General features: G+C 38.6%; 1 protein-coding gene and 1 long non-coding RNA gene across 4 annotated transcripts in view; both read left to right on the forward strand.

Annotated features, from left to right (window-relative positions):
- Positions 1-8,190, forward strand: part of LOC111572332 (neurocan core protein) — a 49,639-nt gene extending 41,449 nt beyond the window's left edge. The window contains exons 15-20 of the mRNA XM_023275972.3: positions 1,788-1,839; positions 2,042-2,148; positions 2,563-2,645; positions 3,133-3,277; positions 4,311-4,493; positions 6,883-8,190. Of these exons, the coding sequence (XP_023131740.1) occupies positions 1,788-1,839; positions 2,042-2,148; positions 2,563-2,645; positions 3,133-3,277; positions 4,311-4,493; positions 6,883-7,001 (689 nt within the window). The 3' untranslated portion in view covers positions 7,002-8,190. The remainder of the gene's footprint in view (positions 1-1,787; positions 1,840-2,041; positions 2,149-2,562; positions 2,646-3,132; positions 3,278-4,310; positions 4,494-6,882) is intronic.
- Positions 8,191-12,080: 3,890 nt separating this feature from the next.
- LOC129349855 (uncharacterized) lies at positions 12,081-15,981 on the forward strand. 3 transcript variants are annotated; one of them, XR_008603017.1, is made up of 2 exons: positions 12,081-12,244; positions 13,875-15,981. It is a non-coding gene; the product is annotated as an uncharacterized LOC129349855 (long non-coding RNA). The 3 variants fall into 3 exon arrangements; XR_008603019.1 differs by having other exon boundaries at positions 15,577-15,981; XR_008603018.1 differs by lacking the exon at positions 12,081-12,244 and adding an exon at positions 12,258-13,110.
- The last annotated feature ends 2,718 nt before the right edge of the window (positions 15,982-18,699 follow it).

An 18,699-nucleotide genomic window follows, 5' to 3' on the forward strand; every position in this document is an offset into this window, starting at 1 on the left:
TCCTCTGTTGAGGTTTCTGAAAAGAGACAAAAGCTACATTTACACTGAATGCTTTTTCACCCGACCACAGTGAGATCTTCCTTTTTCTTCTGTGTTCCAGTTTGCACATAACCTGGTTTGTTGGCACATTAATACCCCCAACTATTGATTAGGCTAAACTACAGCCCAATGCCGGGCTGCTTTCTTAATCCCACCCCTGCTGAATTTCTGACCATTCACGCCCACATAATATAGAGTTCCATTGATTTTGTGTCTTCTCTGGTCCCACAGGGAAAACACATTATTTTAAATTGTAATTTGAATGTATTACTCTGTAGTACCTATCAGTGCAGTGAAATTACAATTACATTCATAAGAATTAGTTAGCTTGGGGCAGTAGGTACCAATTTAACACAATTCTTGATAACATTTTATTTAATATATGCAATAAAAAGTGCTTTATCTTTAAATGAGATGTTGCTTTGACAAAGGTGAAAGATTTGTCCGTGCTGTATATCAATAATTTTGCACAGATGCTGCAAGAAAGTCAAAATCTTTTTCATCTTTGTAATTAGCAGCTGAGAAATTTGTCTAAATGTCTTTTCAACCTCATTTATTAACTGTATTCTCCCGGTAAACGCTAACCAGAGACTCACAGTTTATTTTTTGACCATCCACTCCCCATCCTTAGCAAAGGTAAAACCCATTGCAGTTCTCTAATATAAACATTTGTTGTTAATACTGTGTTTTTTCTTTCAAATACATTCCAAAAAGAGCCGATTTATCCAGTTTAGAAGAACACTAATAGTGTTCTTCTAATGAAGTTCAAGGAGATCTAGAGAGAAGACAGTATACAATCTAAAAACAAGCAGAACTTGGAGAACATTTTTGTAAAACATGAAAAAGCCAGAGGAAACAATTGATTCAGGCAAGTTCGGTCTAAAGCTTCTCCCTGTTTCCAGCCTACATGCTCAAGTAAAATAAGTAAGTGGGTAAGAATCAGTCAGAATCAAGGCTGGGGAGGCAGAGAAACCAGTCAGGGAAATCGAGCTGGCAGATGTGAAGCTTTGTTTCTAAATTTAAACCGGGCTAAGCGAGGACTGAACTGGCTGGAGGTAAAATAGTTTGATGCAGGCAATCTAATATAGAAAAAAATAAAATCTGAAGGTAATCATCGAGGCGTAGGGCAGCAATCAACCCCGAGGTACTTGCCTCTCATCTGTCCATAACTCAGCCAAAAAAGGGGAGGCAATCTAATCTCATGAATATGTGCATTGTGAATAATAAACACAAACACAGAGGCAAGATTCACGAGTGTCTCTGTGGCACTAACTGCCCTCCATACACCCTCTGTAACCCACACACACACACACACACACACACACACATGCTGATTCATCACCTCACTGGCTTTAGCTTTAGCCACCTCCAGATCTCTCCTCCTCATGCGAGTGTGTGTTCGTGTGTGTATGCCGTGCACTGGTAGTAATGAGGATTAATGAATATCTAACCTTTGCAGTTATAAATGATTCCACAGACCTTGGTGTTATTAATGAATACCAATCGTGCAGAGAGAGGGCCACATGTGCTGTGAATTGAAAACGAGCCTGTATAATTACAGTTCGTGTATTTAGCTTCTCGAGATGCCAGAGTCATATATTTTAGTCTTTATTTGCCAAATGAGACAGAACACTTCAGCTTCCTCTCTGCTCGCATCCTATACAGACTTATTTTAATCTTACTCTGGCTTTAACTATGATTTTAGGAAGAATTCATTCAACTTCTCCCACTTCCTCTCCTCTTTGCAGACATCGAAGGTTGTGAACATGGCTGGAGGAAGTTCCACGGCCACTGCTACAGGTAGGACTGATGCAAAACTCACTGCGCTGTGAAAATAAGTGGAGTCCCAGTATTGCTACCTGCAGCCATAGGTGACTCATCTACATGCATTACTCTTCATTATCCCTGACATACTTATTGCACTGCTCTGTTCTATTTAAACTTGTCTCGCTGCATTATATATGAAATATGTATTTTCCACTTTCGCTGCGTCTTCCCACAGGTACTTCACCCACAGACACACCTGGGAGGACGCAGAGAAAGACTGCAGAGAGCACAGCGCTCATCTCAGCAGTGTCACCTCAGGCACTGAGCAGGAGTTTATCAACGGTACGTGTGTCTGTTTGTGTTTCTGTTGATTTGGTTTTTATTGAGTTTTATACATTTTCATGAAAAAAAGAAGAGGAAAACCCCCCGAAACAATTCAAATATCATCCAACACAACGGAGGTCTGCAGAGTGAGAAACAAAACATAAAAGGAAGTAAAAGAAAAGCATAAATGTGATATAGTGCAAACAAGGTGCAGAAAATTGAAGCATGACAGTAAAAGTATGCATAAATGTAGTGATTTGTTCATTTACAGTATAATGAATGGAGATTGTAGAGGAGAAAACAAGAAGAGGAGGGAAGTGACAAAATAATGCACAAATTAAACCATGTAGGAAAAGAGACCAAAGAATAGATTGATACAGTGTAAGACTTTGTTAATTTACTAAAAGCAAATTATGCTGCTGCTCATTCTAGGTCTTGGTCATGACAACGCCTGGATTGGTCTGAATGATCGCACAGTGGAGGAGGACTTTCAGTGGACTGATGGCAATGATCTGGTCAGTTTTCAGTGATTCTGGCTCGAAAACCTTCAAATGATGACGCTTACGGCTAAAAAAAAGCAACAACACCAATCCAACATTGGTGTGGTTTGATCGGATGTAATGAGCCCTGCAATCCATCAACCAGGTTCTGACTGATCTCTGATCTACTCACACAAGCATCAAAACAGTGGCTCAGATAAAAACTGAAATCCTGTGTGGAATATGTTGGCAGACAATTTTGTGTTCACGTAGGACCTCATCGCTCATAAGGGGAATTTTTCTTTTTTTAAAAAAAGCTTTTAATTTAAAATAAAAACCGTGTCCTCGTTAATGCGCAAAATTCTCGTGGGTAATCTTCTAAATTGCTTTAGTGTGAAAATACCAGTGTGCATTTTTGGGTTTGATTAATAAAAAAGAAATGAAAAGAGTGAAGACTTCCATATTGATAGGACTGATGAATGAAAGCGGATGCAGCTGAACTGTGTTGTTTCTTGCCGTGCAGGTGTATGAGAACTGGAGGGAGAGCCAGCCGGATAACTTCTTTGCAGGCGGCGAGGACTGTGTGGTGACCATTGCCCATGAGGACGGCAAGTGGAACGACGTGCCCTGCAACTACAACCTGCCCTACATCTGCAAGAAAGGCACAGGTACTGAAACACTGCTGAGCTGAATACAACCAAACAAATGGCAGTGCTTTATTAACAAAAGGTGAAAACATTCAGTTCCTTTAGCAGAATTTTAATAACTAATATTTGCTCTCTTTTTGAGAAATTCAAGTCCGGCAAGAAGCTGTCTCATCGTTTCAATGTTGCATCATCAGTTCAAGATTTTTCCTGTCTTCATACAGTTTGGTTTTACCACTGACCAGAGAGTTAACCTGTTAGTCATCAGTGTTCGTCAGCAGTTCTTCATGTGTAAAAGATTCTGTCTCACAAGACATCAGAGGTTGAGTTCAGTATCTCTTTCACGTCATTTGCTCTTTTTCCCCATAAAAGGTCAGAGCAGCAGATGCTCCAAAAATTGGCAACAAAAACAAACTTAAGTGAAGACTGTGATTCAGACTAAAACCTGTATCAATTTTTGAGGGCAACCTCAATCTCTGTCTTCCTCTTACTGGCGTCTCTTCCTCCTCTGGCCCCCACTACTTACACTTGTCCAGCCAGCAGAACTGAAGTTGCAGTTATTGCCAATTATTGCACTGTTCACAAATATCATCTGAAATTTTTGTGAGACATCCTGCCAGGTTTTCTTGATGATGCTCTCCCACACCTTTCCTCTGGGACGAAGCCAGCCTGAACGCTGAGAGATGTTGTAGGATGGAGAGAGAGCACGGCGAAGACATGGAGGACGGTCAGGAGGCGTCAGAGAAGGAAGCAGGGAGATAAAAGAGGACAGGGAGAGAGGGATGAAGTAGTTTGAGAGTGTTTGTTTGTCTGGCTGTGGTCTCATGGCTCCGTGGTTTGGCTGTAGTTCCCGTCTGCTGCAGAGACACATTCCCTCCCTCGGGCCTCGTACAGCTCCTTCAGTCAGCACATGCAGCAACAAGGCTGCCATCTGCAGGCAGAACACACCTGCTAATGGTGCACGGAGATCTTTTACACACTCTTGTATGAAACAGAAGTATGAAATGTGAAAAAGTAGACTGGTTTAATGTGGATTTTGTCATTTTGTCTCGGGCAGTGTTATGTGGGACCCCTCCTGCAGTGGAGAACGCCCATTTGATAGGTCGGCGGAGATCTCACTATGACATCCATTCAGTGGTGCGTTACCAGTGCTCTGAGGGCTTCTACCAGCGCCACATCCCCACCGCACGCTGCCGGGCCGACGGCAGCTGGGAGCGACCCCGGATCATCTGCACAAAGTGTGAGTTTTAGTGTCATGCATCATGAATGAAGAAAAAACACTGAGGCGTTAGTATTATTCATTGATGTGATTGTTTTTGATTCACCATTTTGTTGGCTTTGGGCCTCGATAATTATAATTCTGTCATTGCTACAAGTTTAAAATTAAATATCACATCTTTACTGTCTTTTCTACACCCTGCTCCCCAGTTACCACAATTCCAACAGTCCTGTCAGGCTGCCTTTGTATATAATTATTAGTTTTAGCTGCCTTTCCTGCTTAAGTGTTACCTAATTTCTGGTCTTTTGATGTTCACAGAAACTTACAACAGCGTTAGTGCAGCAGTAAAATAGGATTCATTTATTTTAACCACGGAAATTACAGTCAAATCAAAGTGAGGAGAGCAAACGAGGAGCACCCTGGTGGCCAACAATGAACGGCAACCAGCCGGGGAGTTATGTTAAAGATGATTCATGGTCTCTCTCTCATCTAATTTCCTGTCATCCCTCTGTTATTGACTCACTAATAAAGGCATAAAGAAGATGTGCAGCATATAAATCCTCCCTTCTGACATACTGTATCAGCTCATGTGAGGTTATTGCAGATATGTTGTTGATTAGCAATAAGAAATTGCAGTAAAGGCATAAAAAAAATTAGATTTAAACATATCTTTAAGGTAAATGAGGTGTTGCCTTAACGAAGTTGGTGCGTTTGTTGGTCACAATTTAAATATTTTAAAGAATAAGATATATATATAGATCTATATAAGATATAGAAAAATGTTGTAAATTACTCAAACATCGAAACTTAAGCTTCCTAAAATATACCTTACAATATGTTAAAATAAATTCAAGACAGAGACAAGTGCATAGAAATGACTATAGCAAGATATTGTGTTAACCATAGTGTTAAAGAGTGTGGAAGGAATTTAATTCACAGTGGGGTCATTCCACCTCATTTTACCAAATCTGCATGACCATCTCACATTTGTTAGATTTTTTTCCATGCATGCGTATGGTACTAAGTAAAATGTGTAAAATTTTTGGTCACAGGTAAAAAAAAATGTATAGAGAGGATTGGAGTCATGTTGATTTTTGCTTTTTTTTCATCTAATCTGTGGAGCAATGTTGAAAGTGCCATAACTTGAGAAATGATGTAGCTAGAGTCGTAGCTGATATTATGTAGGATATATACATATGATCTTCAATGGTACAACCCTCTTTAATAAAATAATGCAAACTGTTGTGACTCAGTCTGCCGACTAAAAGCCAGTGGTGATCAGACAACTTTGTCAAACATGTCGTCAAAAGTCAATTCTGGATCAAAACTTGGAGTTTTCAAAAAGTTTTCAAGAAAAGAGTCTTCAAACAGTCTTCAGAGTCTGATGCGAATAATGTTGATTCAATACAGAGGCTGCAAGAACAAACATGAGCAAAATCTCGAGATTTTAACTGACTACACAAAGCGTTACATCGTCTTTTATACCTATATGCAAATTCCTTCTAAACACACCTCTTCCGTTCTGGAAGGCCACAACCCATCAGCCTAAGACCCAATCAGGATGCACATGAAGTGATCGTATTCAAAAGTTTAACCACCTCCTCTTTTTTATTTCTGCTAGGTTGGCGTTATTTCTGCTTGGCTCAGCGTGCCTTGGGTTTCAACTCATGATTGCAGATGTAGAGAGGACATGAACTTCCTGTCTTCTGCCTTATATGGGCTTCTGTTTGGGTGCCGCTTTCCACAGGATTATTAATGCACTCATAACTTCAGTTGATACTCTAGGTCTCCCAATCTTATCTTTGTTAGCTCTTAAATTTGATTCACACATCCCATTTGTCTAATTTTATCATTTGTTCAATCTTAAAATGCCACAACATTACCAATTATATGCTGATGTAAATTTGGTCAAAAATTTTAATGTTTCTGTCTACTTCTGCTCTCTGTCGACCACCATCTTCCACCATCCATGAAATGTTTATTGTTCGCCCTGAGAGGCTGATTTGCACCAAAATGTAGAAATGGTGCCACTCAGAGGAGAAGAAAAATATCAAAATTACATTGTTTGCAATTATGGCCAATATTAGGACAATCGTTGAGCAGGTATGATGGTGAAACAATTCTAGAGTTATGTAACACTGTCGCTGGGCTAAAAGAATTATCAAGGTTTTCTAACTTAGAGTGCTTCAGATGATTTTATGAAAAGTGGTACCCACACATGGTCAACTCAAACGACATTCACTACACCAAAAAAATCTGTCAAATTGAAGATGGTCAATTGTGGGTATTTGGTGAAATAAGGCAGAATGACCCAGTAGGCAAAACGTACTGTGAGGTACAGTATCCTTACACAGGTCCAGGTGTGCTGTGTATGTTGTGTGTATAGATAAACATATTGGTTTTCCTGCAGCTCGGCGATCACACCGGTACCGACGTCATCACCACAACCAGCACCACGAGCGCCGCGGCCACAGGAGACACGGAGGAGACGGACACAAGGCCAGAGAGGACGCACACAGCTACTACTGAACCAAATAATACAACTTCTGCAATGCCTAGGTGCTAACCATGGCCCATACAGAAAGACAGTAGTTCCCGTCACTTCCATGTTTTGCTTCTAACCATTGCTCTCTGCTTAGCTTCACTCCTCCTGATAAATAAGGTTATCTTCTTCTAACACACAGTCGATGATCTCTTCGTGACCACGTCTCTGAGTTTGGGTGTTTGGATGCTTCCTTTTCTTTTCACTCTGCTTCCTTTAACTGAGGTCCATGCGAACACTAACTATAACTCTCTTAATTCCTTCTATCCCTGACGTTTCCACCCGTCTACAAACTAAAACCCTGTGCTGGTCTGTCGTGCTGACAGCAGTGTGTGTGAGTGTGTGTGTGTGTGTGTGTGTGTGTGTGTGTGTGTGTGTGTGTGTGTGTGTGAGCGTATGCATGTAAAACAGAAACTTAGAGAGGTGAGAAGAGTCACTTTTTTTTTCTAAAAGTTTGCTTGTTCTACATGAAAAATAAACTGTCATCCTAGTATTCTGTTTACAAAGCACAGACGTAATTGATGCAAGATAGCGTTCAGTCCCTGTTAACCCTGAGCTTTTTGTATGTGTACTGTAGCTGTTACTTTCTCCATAGAGCACCTGAATAGCTGTTTTATTCTACTGACATGCTTCTTTTTCTAATATTTGCTATGTTTGTGTAATGTTACTATTTATTATGATTCATTTGCTAGTGAATATGCTTTCTTTTTTTACTTATACTTCAGAGAGCCGACGTAACATCATTTTTCTATACCAGTATGTAAGTCCAACAATCAATCAGTAACAAAATTAATCATTTGATTGCCTCTAATCTCTGTATTGTAAATATCGTGGTGTGTTTTATTGGCTGATCCTGATCAATAGCTGGACCTTGTCCAATCAAATAGACTCCCCCATCCCCATTAGCACCATCAGCTAACGGACACGTCCCACTGACATAGATGGTGTGAGTGGGATTTTAAAATACTTTCTTGAGATAACCACTTGATTGTATCTGAATCGCTAAATACTTTCAATCTTTGCACGGCTATATTTACATGATGGGTAGAATGTCACTATTTTTTTTGTCTTTGGTCCCTTTGATATTTGATCGGTCATCCACTTTTTGGTGTTCTTATGACTTTTTGTCCTGCTGTTGTATTCCATTCTTAATAAAGTGAACAAAACAAACAACGACATGTCTGGTTGTTTTTTATTACCGCCAACAGATGATCTTCAGTGTTCAGCTTGTAGCAAGGGTGCCAGAAAAAATGTTAAAAACTATGAAATACTGTAATGTTTAAAAACTGTAAAATAAACAAATAATTAAATTGATAATAAAGGCAAATATCGCTGATTTAATACAGTAAAATAATGACTTACTATTAGTAAAAAATGCAGATGTTTTTACCAAAATGGGGAAAATCTGCAAGATAGCTGTTAAAAATACGTTTGCTATTTTTCAGTCTTTCGTATACATAAGTTTCTTTTAAATTATAGCAAATATTTGTAAAATTACAAAAAAATATTAAATAGTGTAAACATAGTGTCATTTTATGGTCTGACGTGTAAGATCAAATTACCATTTATAAAAATACAGAATTTGGATGTGGACCTTATTTATAATTTTGGCCTTATTTTTTATGATTATGCACTTAAATAGCTTTTTTTCTGCGATTTACTAGTTGTCTATAATTTAAGAAAAAATAGGAAAAAAATCTTTAAAATAACAGTAAATTGTTAAAAAATACTATAGCTGAAAGCTTTTAAAATGTCAATTTTTTACAGCATGGTAATGGCTTAGTCAGTTCATGACATTGTATTAAACTGAACTCTGGACTGCTCACAACTTGGTTCTTCATTATGCTGATTTATGCTTCCTCATGTCCTTCATCCTTCGGTCCTTAAAGGTCCTCTTCAGTTATGGATTAAATCCCTGAAGAGAAATCTCAGTGCATCAAAGTTACGTACATATATCTTTAAGTTCTTCCATAAAAATAATGTCTCGTTGCCTTTAACCCTCCTGCTGTCCTCATTTATGGGCACCACAAAATATTGTTTCCCTGTCTGAAAAAAATACAAAAATTCAGCAAAAAAATTCCCCAAGTTTCTGAAAATTTACAAAACCTTCAGAAAGAAAATTCCAATAATTCCTTAAAAGTTTCCCTTAAAAGTTTTATTTTTTTTTAAATCCCCCAAATTTGACAAAAAAATTCTTCTAAATATTTTCAAAAAATGAGTGAAAATCTTCCAAAAAAATCCTAAAAATATCTAAAGTGATTACTTATATACCAGTAAAACTTGGAATATTTTCTTTAAGAACATTCACAAAAAAATCGACCAAAATCCAATGAATTTCACTGGATTTTGGTTGATTTTTTTGTGAAAGTTCTTAAAGAAACATTTTTTTTAAACATTTTTTTCCACCAAAAAATGTTCAAAAATTTCCCCAAAATGTTGAAAATGTGGACATCAGAAGTTTCACTGTGAAAATATATTTTTTTCCACATTTCCAAACTTTAAAGTGGGTTGATTTGACCCGCAGGACAACATGAAGGTTAAATTGCCCAAATGTAACTCTAATCTGTTGCTTCTGCTACAATGTCTATTAATTCTCTGCCTCTCTCCACCCTCTGCTTACTGCCACTCTAGCACACCAGCTCACCTTCGACTCTGCTCTCACTGCAAAACTCGACAGCAGAATGGAAGGTTCAAACCAGAAACTGAATTATAAGCTAACAGGACTGGTTCCTTGGGTTCGTTTTGTATGAAAAGAGTCTATGTTTTTGAGACTGCCATCTGTAAACTGTAGCTTTAAGGTGAAGGGGCTCTTTAAATGCAACTAGAGGAGACGAGGAACGTGGAATGAGGATGCTTCTGGAGGAGCTTAGAATAAGAAAAAGATGTATCCTGAAATGTTCAATCAGGTGTTGTGATGTGCTAATGCTGCGCCTTAGTAGATGTTGGCCATGTTGTAATTAACTGGTGTCACTTGATGCTGCTTCTTTGTACCGAAGGGCAGCTTTGACTCCCCTGTTCTTGCCTCTTTCTCCTACACCCTCACTGAGAGAAGATGAGAAGAAAGAAGGAGATGTGAGGGAAGCAAGGTGATGCTTTAGCATAGTGAAAAACACCTATGGTCACCAGATGACGAAGCATACAGACTTTGAGGCCACCCCAAGCCTGATCTTGTATCTTTGTGATGTGTTTTACAAGACGTGTATACATAAAATGCAATACAAGTCCACCTTAGTCCATAATATCTGAGAAAAAAACATCCAAGGTCATGACCTCTGTGTTCTCAGCAGTAGCTACAGGACTCAACACACCAAATTTTGATTTCCCATGATGATGACGACACACTTTGGCATCCAGGACAATGATTTTTTGAACCATGGACGGCTGACCAGTGTATCATGTGATAATTTGTGTCGCTGTCTTGTGTGACAGCTCACCTAAATCCAGGGTTCATCTCTTATCAGTGGGACAACTGCAGCACTGCACATAAGGTACAATGACATCACCAGCTGGGGACACCGTTACACCAGTATGACCTGTGAATAGGTGCATGTGTTTAGAGTTTGCAAGTTTAGAGACACAGAAAGACCTCAGATAAGACATTCACAGTGAGTGCTGATAAAGGTTGAGGCAAATATAATTTAATCAAACAGCATTACACCCAGCTGGCTCAAGATATCTTTCTCCAATTCTTGAATAACAAAAATAGCCACAATCCAGTGTTCTATTTATTATTGTACAAAATAAAGAACATTAACATGGAGACATTTAGGTCCGGTCCGTGTATTTATCTGGCAATTGGATATTCTGTTCTGAAACGGGTATTGAAAAACAAAAAATGAGTGGTTATTCGATCTTCGTTTAAAAATACAAAAATTAAAATTAAAATACAAGGCGTTTTTCCTTTTCATGATCAAAAAGGGATGTACGAAATTTTAAAAATGCTTTGATTTTCATTTTATATTGAGAATAACAAAAAAAAAAAATCAGTAAGAGACAGGAACGAAAAGAGGTCAGTTTTTTTCATTTTCTGAGACCGGAAGTGGTCATCAGCAAATGTGGAGCCAAACGACAACAAGATTCTCAGAGGGCGGAGCCAGAGAGCAGTGATTCGTCAGACCATAGATAATATAGAAGACAGCGCACTAGCGTAACTAGTCTGTGTATATCTATAGTGGGCACGTCTGGTAGCATCTCTGGCTGCTGTTGACCTTGTTTTCGGAGTAAAACACGGTAAGAAGATAAATACTTCTAACCTGTAGCGTTATTTTGTTGTACGTTAAGTCAGCGACTTGTGAAGAGTTGTGTTTTGTCGTGTTTGAGCAGTTGGTCCGGACGCGTTAGCTAGCTAAGCGGCTAAGTTAGCTCGCGGGCTAATTAACGCAGGTGGCTAACTTACCGCTGAACACCTGTGTTAGTTGCTGCCCCAGCTGTCATTATTAGAATGAACTTCTCAACCTGTATTTCTCTGCTGTGTATTTTAGCTTTTAAAAAAGTTATTTTACTTTAAGGTTAACTGAAACCCGTTGAGCTGCACTGAAGTTTAACATTCAGCTGGTTTGAATTAAACCGTGCTTAACTTAACATTGCGCAACATTACAACCTCTCTGAATCTCCATAATTTCATTAAATTCCTTCTCTCTTCCACTGCACAAGTTCAATCCAGTATATAAAATGACATTAATAGTGAACTAACAACCAGCCATTGTATTTGTTTATTACTGCATGTATTTGTAGTAAAACATGAGTTGAAACATCCTACTTTTGGATCTAGAAATGCACAAGCCGTTCATTTTCAGTCACCTGATGAGTTAAACTCCCCTTTTTATGTGAGGTTGAAGCAGAAAGTGTGAGTTAACAAAGAAACTTCTTTATAATATGCGATACCTGTTAACTGTGACTGAGGCTTTAGTTTTTTGTTGAGCCGATTTATACGTAGAAACTTTGTTCAGGAAGATTTCTCAGTAGCTCAGAGGACAGGCTGCTTTTTACACAACCTTGTAAGAGAATGTCTGTCAGTGCTTTCAGCAGAATTTAGAAACACAACACGTCCTAAACAGATATTTTGAGGCTGTGAGGTTGAACGTTTGAGAGTATATCAGTGTGTTTCTTTGTGGTCTTTCTGTTTCTAGGTGGAAGCTGAATTAGTGAGGATGACTCCTGCTCCTGTCATCTCTAAGCTCCTCACACATCTTTACCTGCACATGAGTAAAATCACTCCTGTAGAATGCAGGTATATTTGTCATTATTCTAAAAAGATGTTGCCTGGTGACCTGTCAGAAACCCATTATACAGAGTCAGCCAAAATAATGTTTACACACATCAGGAAAAGAAAAACTTGCATAAATATTTCAATACCAAATTTATTCAGACATCACGAGATTAATACAAGTTATCTTTGGCCTCTACAATTACAAGAGGTGCTCAAAGTGGTGGCCACTGGCTTCCAGACATTTCTGTTGTGTTGTAGATGTCACTTGTTGATGCTCCATTCATGAGGGTAATGCCATCTGTTGGGAAAACATCGTACAACAGGACACAGAGTTATCGTGATTTGATCAAACTTAGAAAGAGGTATCTATATGTATAGAAGTACTTATACAAATGAAATATTTATAAAAGTTTTTGTTTTCCTGATGTGTGTGCATTATTTTGGCTGACTCTGAACTTAATGAGAACAAAACTGTCATTTAATTGTTGCTTTGAAAGCTTCTTTAGTGAAAACCGGTTGGTGTTCTGCTTTGAAACAAACTGCTGTTGAGGTCTGTGTTTTTAGGTTTAACCCCACAGTTTCTGAATGAACTGATAGTTTTTTTTCCTGATCAATGTGGATGTTATAATTGATGGTAACATTTACTGATCATATAATCAGCATGACAATATAACAGTATAACATTATGACCACCTGACTAATACTGTGTTGGTCCCTTCATGCTGCTAAAACTCCTCTGACCCAGTGGTTCATCAGAACCTCTGGGGATGTCCTGTGGATTCTGTGGATCCTGTGGGTTGCAGGGTGGGTCCTACCTAGACCAGGCTGATCCTGGACCATCCCACAGATGCTCCATCAGATCTGGATGTGGGGAGTGTGGAACTCAGGTGAACAGCTTAGCTCTGTCGTGTTCCTCGGACCACTCCTGAGCAGTTTTTGTTTGTCCTGCTGAGGATGCCAGCTGGCATCAAGGACTGCTGTTGCCATGGAGACTAGGGGGTTGTTTGTCCTGCAGTGTTTAGGTGGTGGTACATGTCAAACATCCACATGAACGTCAAGGTTTCCCAGCAGAACGTTGCATTAGAACAAGATGATGGATGTTGTTCTCTTCAGCTGTCAGTGGTCAGAATGTTGTGGCTGATTGGTGGATCTGTCTGCCTTTACTCTGACATCCAGAGTTATACAAAAGTGTAGTATGTGTGCAGTGCATAAGAGATTTACTTTATTGTATGCAGTTTTTTATTTTTTTTTTGTAAAGGGAGAGCGTTTTTTTTTTAATCCACCTGAATGAAGATCCAGTCTTTCCTATCAAAGGATAGTTAATTGTTACTACAGCTTCCATAGTGGTCCCATCAGAGAAAATCATATCCATATACAGATTTTTATTGGCTTCTAAAGCCAATAATAAACAGAATATTTTGAGGGAATATTCTAAAAAGGAAAGAAAAGCTCCATTCTCACTCCTCTCAGGATAAACTGTCATTAAAATTGACTTTAAATTTAGCTTCAACACGAGATAAAAACATTTACTTTCATTACTGATATTGTCAAGTTTTAATAAAGTTCATGCTACTTTTATAAAATGATGAAAGTGAATAAATTGTATTTCTGTGATCTGTGTTTGATTTCTGTCTTTTCTCCTGTCATCCAGATGTTCAGAGGGAGATGATGCCACATCTGGTCCAGCTGATGGAAGGTCTTGAAGTTCTCTGACTGGCCTCGACTGAAGATGGTCGTCTCACTGGATTTAAGGTTCAGATGCTCAGTAACAAACTCCACCAATGTGCCAACAGGGAAGCTTTAGGTTTATTAAATGTTGCTATGAAGGTTTCGCTGTTTTTCTTTGTGAATGCAATGTGCTCCAACTGAAACTTGAATTAGAACTTAGAAGTAAATCCTTCCATCTGAAAGGATTTAGTTGCATTAATAACCTCATAACATTTTAATTTTTATTCCAGTCTTGGTTGGAAATAGAATCTCTGCATTGATTCAGGTAAAAACAACTTCACAGCATGTTGGAACAAAACAACCAGATGAAAACTGTGATGGTGTTGGATTGTCAGACCGTAATGTTGCAGCTCAAAGCAGCTTTTCTATCTCAGTTCATTGTGACATTCAGCTATGAATCAACACAGCAGATGGTGATCCATGCTGTGGAAGTGTCACATCTCCTGATTTAATGGAGCTGCTTTGCACTTTTTACACTGTTTATTCACCAGCACTTTATTTCATAAAAGTCCCATCTAGTTTTTATGAGGAATGTGATGTTTTAATTTCTCTGAATAACTGCAGTCTAATGCAACAGCTGGAGTTGTAACATCTGTCCTGATATTGATCATGAAGTATTGATCAGAATACTTGTGGTCAGCAGTCATCCATGAAGTTTTACATTAAAATCTTTACTTGTGTTGTGAACTTTGGTAAGAAGCAGAAACGTTAGCGTTGCCATGGATACATGAGTGTTAAATTCTGTCCATATTTCTATTTTGGGAAATTCAGTCCAGTTCCAGAATGTGGAGGAATTTAATCTCACAATCACAGACAACAAATATTATCTGAAAGTCTTGTTATTGTTGTTTATCAGCACAATACAAAAAGATTAATGTTAAAAATATTCCAGTTAAGACTCTAGAATACCATGATTTATGTAAATTTACCTCAATAATATGAATGTTCAGGTTAAGATTGTACAGTGATATTTATTATGTAAGTTTAGCTGATTAAAGTTTATGACTCTGCACTAAAATATTATTTAAATTGACATTATTATAGTATTTAGGGTCAGACCCTACAGTATTGAGATTAAGAAATCAAATATTCTATAAAATGTAAATACACTGAACTCATTTGGATATATTTAAATGAGACTCTACAATATTATTTGACACAAATATATCTAAATCAAAATTTTAGTAATTTTCACGCCAAACATTTACTGGACTGATTTAAATATTAAAATCACTCCTTTCTAATCCTCTGCTGTACGTTCAAACCTGAGGCCTTAAATAGAAACACACAAGTATCTGATTGAAGGAACTTCTGCAGAGTCCTGGTTCCAGAACATGATGATAGAATTATAGACAAACTTTAACAAAAGCTGCCTGAGAGTTTACAGGTTTTTATGCTGGATTTCTTCAGTAATTTAATGAGAGTTATCAGCAAAAATCAAGTGTTCATTTGATGAACTTCATTTCCTAAAACATCCAGAATTGGAGCTCATATCTTTGGCAGCTGTAAAGTTTCTGCTCCTTCAAAGTTCACAACACAATGAATTAATTCCTAAAACACTCTCAATGCTGGAGAGCGTTTGTGATGCTGAAGCAGTGACCAGTTTTTCTGTTTCTTCTCTGGAGATGCACAATGAGGGACGTCTGCAGAGACTGAGAAAGAGTCTCACCACATCCTGACATGAGGAAAAAGACTTTATTGAAGACTACAATGAGAAAAACAATCAAACAGCAGACGGCTGCATTCAAGTTGAGCTCTGAACATTTGATCTGGAACAGGAATTCAATAACTGCAGCATGAGCTTCATTTCAGTCTGTAGCTGCTGAATTCATGGATGAATCATCTGGCACTAGAGAGGAAGACCATCAAACATCCACGTCAGCTGATGGAGGTCCAAGAGTCTCACCGAACAACCAACCTACAGAGTGAAGACCTCAAATCTGATTGGACGGCCTCCTATTCAGCCACATGTGTGAACAAATGCCTCTAAGCTGATTTGTTTTCTAAAATAAATCTAGTTTGAGTCCTAATCTATGCCTGTGTGTTTGCTTCTTTACACCACTGTTAACAGTTTAGGCTGTTAGATTGTTCCAGATAAGACAAGTACAAGATTCTTCAGAGCCGTTCTACCACGAGCCTGACAGGAAGAACTCCAACAGCTACTGAATGTTCCTGTGGTTCCCTCAAGGCTACAGGAGGAGCCCTACGAGGACGAGCCGGTCCACCTGATGGCAGCCAGTCACTGCGGTTCAAAGCCAACACCGACTACGTGGACTTCTACTGGACCACATGGAGGCCTTCAAACCGGACCAACAAGTTCAGCGACTCCCCGACTCGTGGGTCTGAGGACGCCGCCGAGCCTCGGTCCAGCCGGCCTCCTGTCTGTGGGTGTTTGAGTGCTGAGAGGTTTGTGGATGCATGTGAATGTTCTGTGTTGAAACAGCAGCTTTTCACACTAACACCGGGAAAAACCAAGAGCTCCTTTATTTGTGACTTCCACTAAAAACAACTGAAAGTAAGTTTGCCAGGGGTCTGACTGATAACAGATTATTAAATAATGAAATAAAAGTTTAAGTATTCCTTTAAACAATCATTTTAGGTCTACATTGCCTTTACACTGACTTCTTGGTATTTTGGGTGGAATATACCATTAAGCCCGATGTTCAAGGGTTCTTCTGGGAATATACCATTAAACCAACCTTTTAGGTAAATGTTCCAGGATGTTGGGTAGAATATATACCATCAGATCAACCTTTTAGGTCTACATTGGAAGATTTTAGAGTAGAATATTACTCCAAACCATCCTTTAGGTCTACATTTAAGGTGGAATACTCCTTTAAATCAACCTAAATTTCATGTTTTGATCATTATCAGGTGAGAAACCTCAATCCAGACTCCTCATAATGACGTTTGAGATTTATGCTGCTGTTATGTGTTTAGTCCAGACTAAATGACAGAAATCCACAACTGTAATTTTATTTCAGGACTTGGTTATTAAATGTCAAAACAATCCATGTGACTCTAAAAACTCAACAGCTGTACAAACTCTAAGATTAAACTCTCCACAAGGATCCAAAATAAGTTGGACTTCTACATGAGAGCTTTAATTATTCTTCATCTACTTCCTGAAAAGTTTGGTCAATAAAAAAGACAAAAACTAATATTTTCAGTTGAACTAAAGACACACACTGATTTTTCTGCTCACATGTTGTGTTGTTGTAAACTTACTCTTTCAAATAAATAGCCGCCTAACCCCCTGGAAACCAGCGTTTGTCCTGTTTTTGTGTTTCTCCTCGGCGACCCTAGACAGCCGGGCCGTAATGTTTTTTGAGCAACACACCATACTATGACGTTTTTACAATGATGGTTCTACTATGAAACCAGTTTGACATGTTCAGGTGTTCTTTGTGTGAAAACTCTGAGATTTCAGGTATCAGAAGGTGGTTTTCAACTTTCTTTGTTAACTTTCTGCTTCAACTTTAAACTAAATTTCCTTCACTAAGCCAGCCCTCTGGACTTCCAGTAAGCTGTGTTCCTATTGGCTGTCCAGGTGGCTGCTTGGTGTTATCAGGAACACCTGAGCAGCTCAGTGTCTTCCTGCTTTATTTCGCTACAGTCAAACATTTCCTCTGCTTCTCTTCACCAGTGAACTGGGTTTGGCTCCATTGCTTTAGTTTGTTCTTTAGGCTTTGGCTTGCGGCTTCCAGCAGTAAAATTGTCTTTAATGTGTTTCTTGGTGTGTTTTAGGGCTTTGTACTGGATAGTTGTCTTGGTAAATGTGGTTCTTTAGCCACAGTTAGCACATGGTGCTAATGTGTGCAGTGATTAGTGGATTTGCTGCAGCTGAGTTGTGTCTTTATCTTGGCTGTAGTGAGTCTTTAGGGGTTTTTGGTCAGACACATTCTGTATTCTTGTTTGTGAACCAACGTTGGTTGTCCAGAAGGTAAGAGTTCCTGTCCTGATTCTCTGTTCTCAGAGGTTCTCTGGTAGGCTGCAGGAGACTTTAGTGTTTGGGTTGTGCTAGTTTGGTTTTTGTACGGTTTCATTTGGACGACTATCTTGAGGCCCCTCCATGTGGTTTAGTGAGGTTTTCTGCAACAGTTCTACAAAGCAACCTGCAGCAGAAGAGACTTTGAGAGTTTTTAGGAAGTTCTGGAGACCAGACTTTAGAGCAGCAGAAACATTTGTCAGCAGTTTGAGCAGGAGAAGGTGAGCTTCAGAGTAGAAATGAGACGGAAACCTTCTTGACCCGTGTGGTGAGGTCATGTACCAAGAGTTTGAGCAGGTTGTGAAGAGTCTGTAGTTCTTTGGTCTGAAAGCACAAGAATCAACTCATTAAAGGAGAAAACAGGAGATACTGTTGGGTCTTCCCTCACTCTGCAGTTTCCAGTTTCCTTAGACTGAATATCATGTTTATATTTTAAATGATTTGCCATGTGAGCCCAAGAAGACTTCAATAAACTCCCTCCATCCCCTGGACACGTTTTATTTTTGAGTTTTAATCATAGTTTTAGCATAGTTTTTTCTCTTTGCTTGTTTAGTTTTGTCATCTGTGTGAAAGGTGCTAAACAAATAAAGTTGAATTGATAAACTGAATAACTGACTAAATCATGATTGTGACAACAGAAGTATTTTCATTGTGATTTAAGGGTTTGTTTCATTTCTAAGGTTGAGGTTAAAATCTTGACAGAAAAAAGATTAAAGAAATAAACTACATTTTAAAAAAGCAATTGAAGGAAAAAAGCATT

Source organism: Amphiprion ocellaris, chromosome 10 (genome assembly GCF_022539595.1).
Source record: "Amphiprion ocellaris isolate individual 3 ecotype Okinawa chromosome 10, ASM2253959v1, whole genome shotgun sequence".
Lineage (NCBI taxonomy): Eukaryota > Metazoa > Chordata > Actinopteri > Pomacentridae > Amphiprion > Amphiprion ocellaris.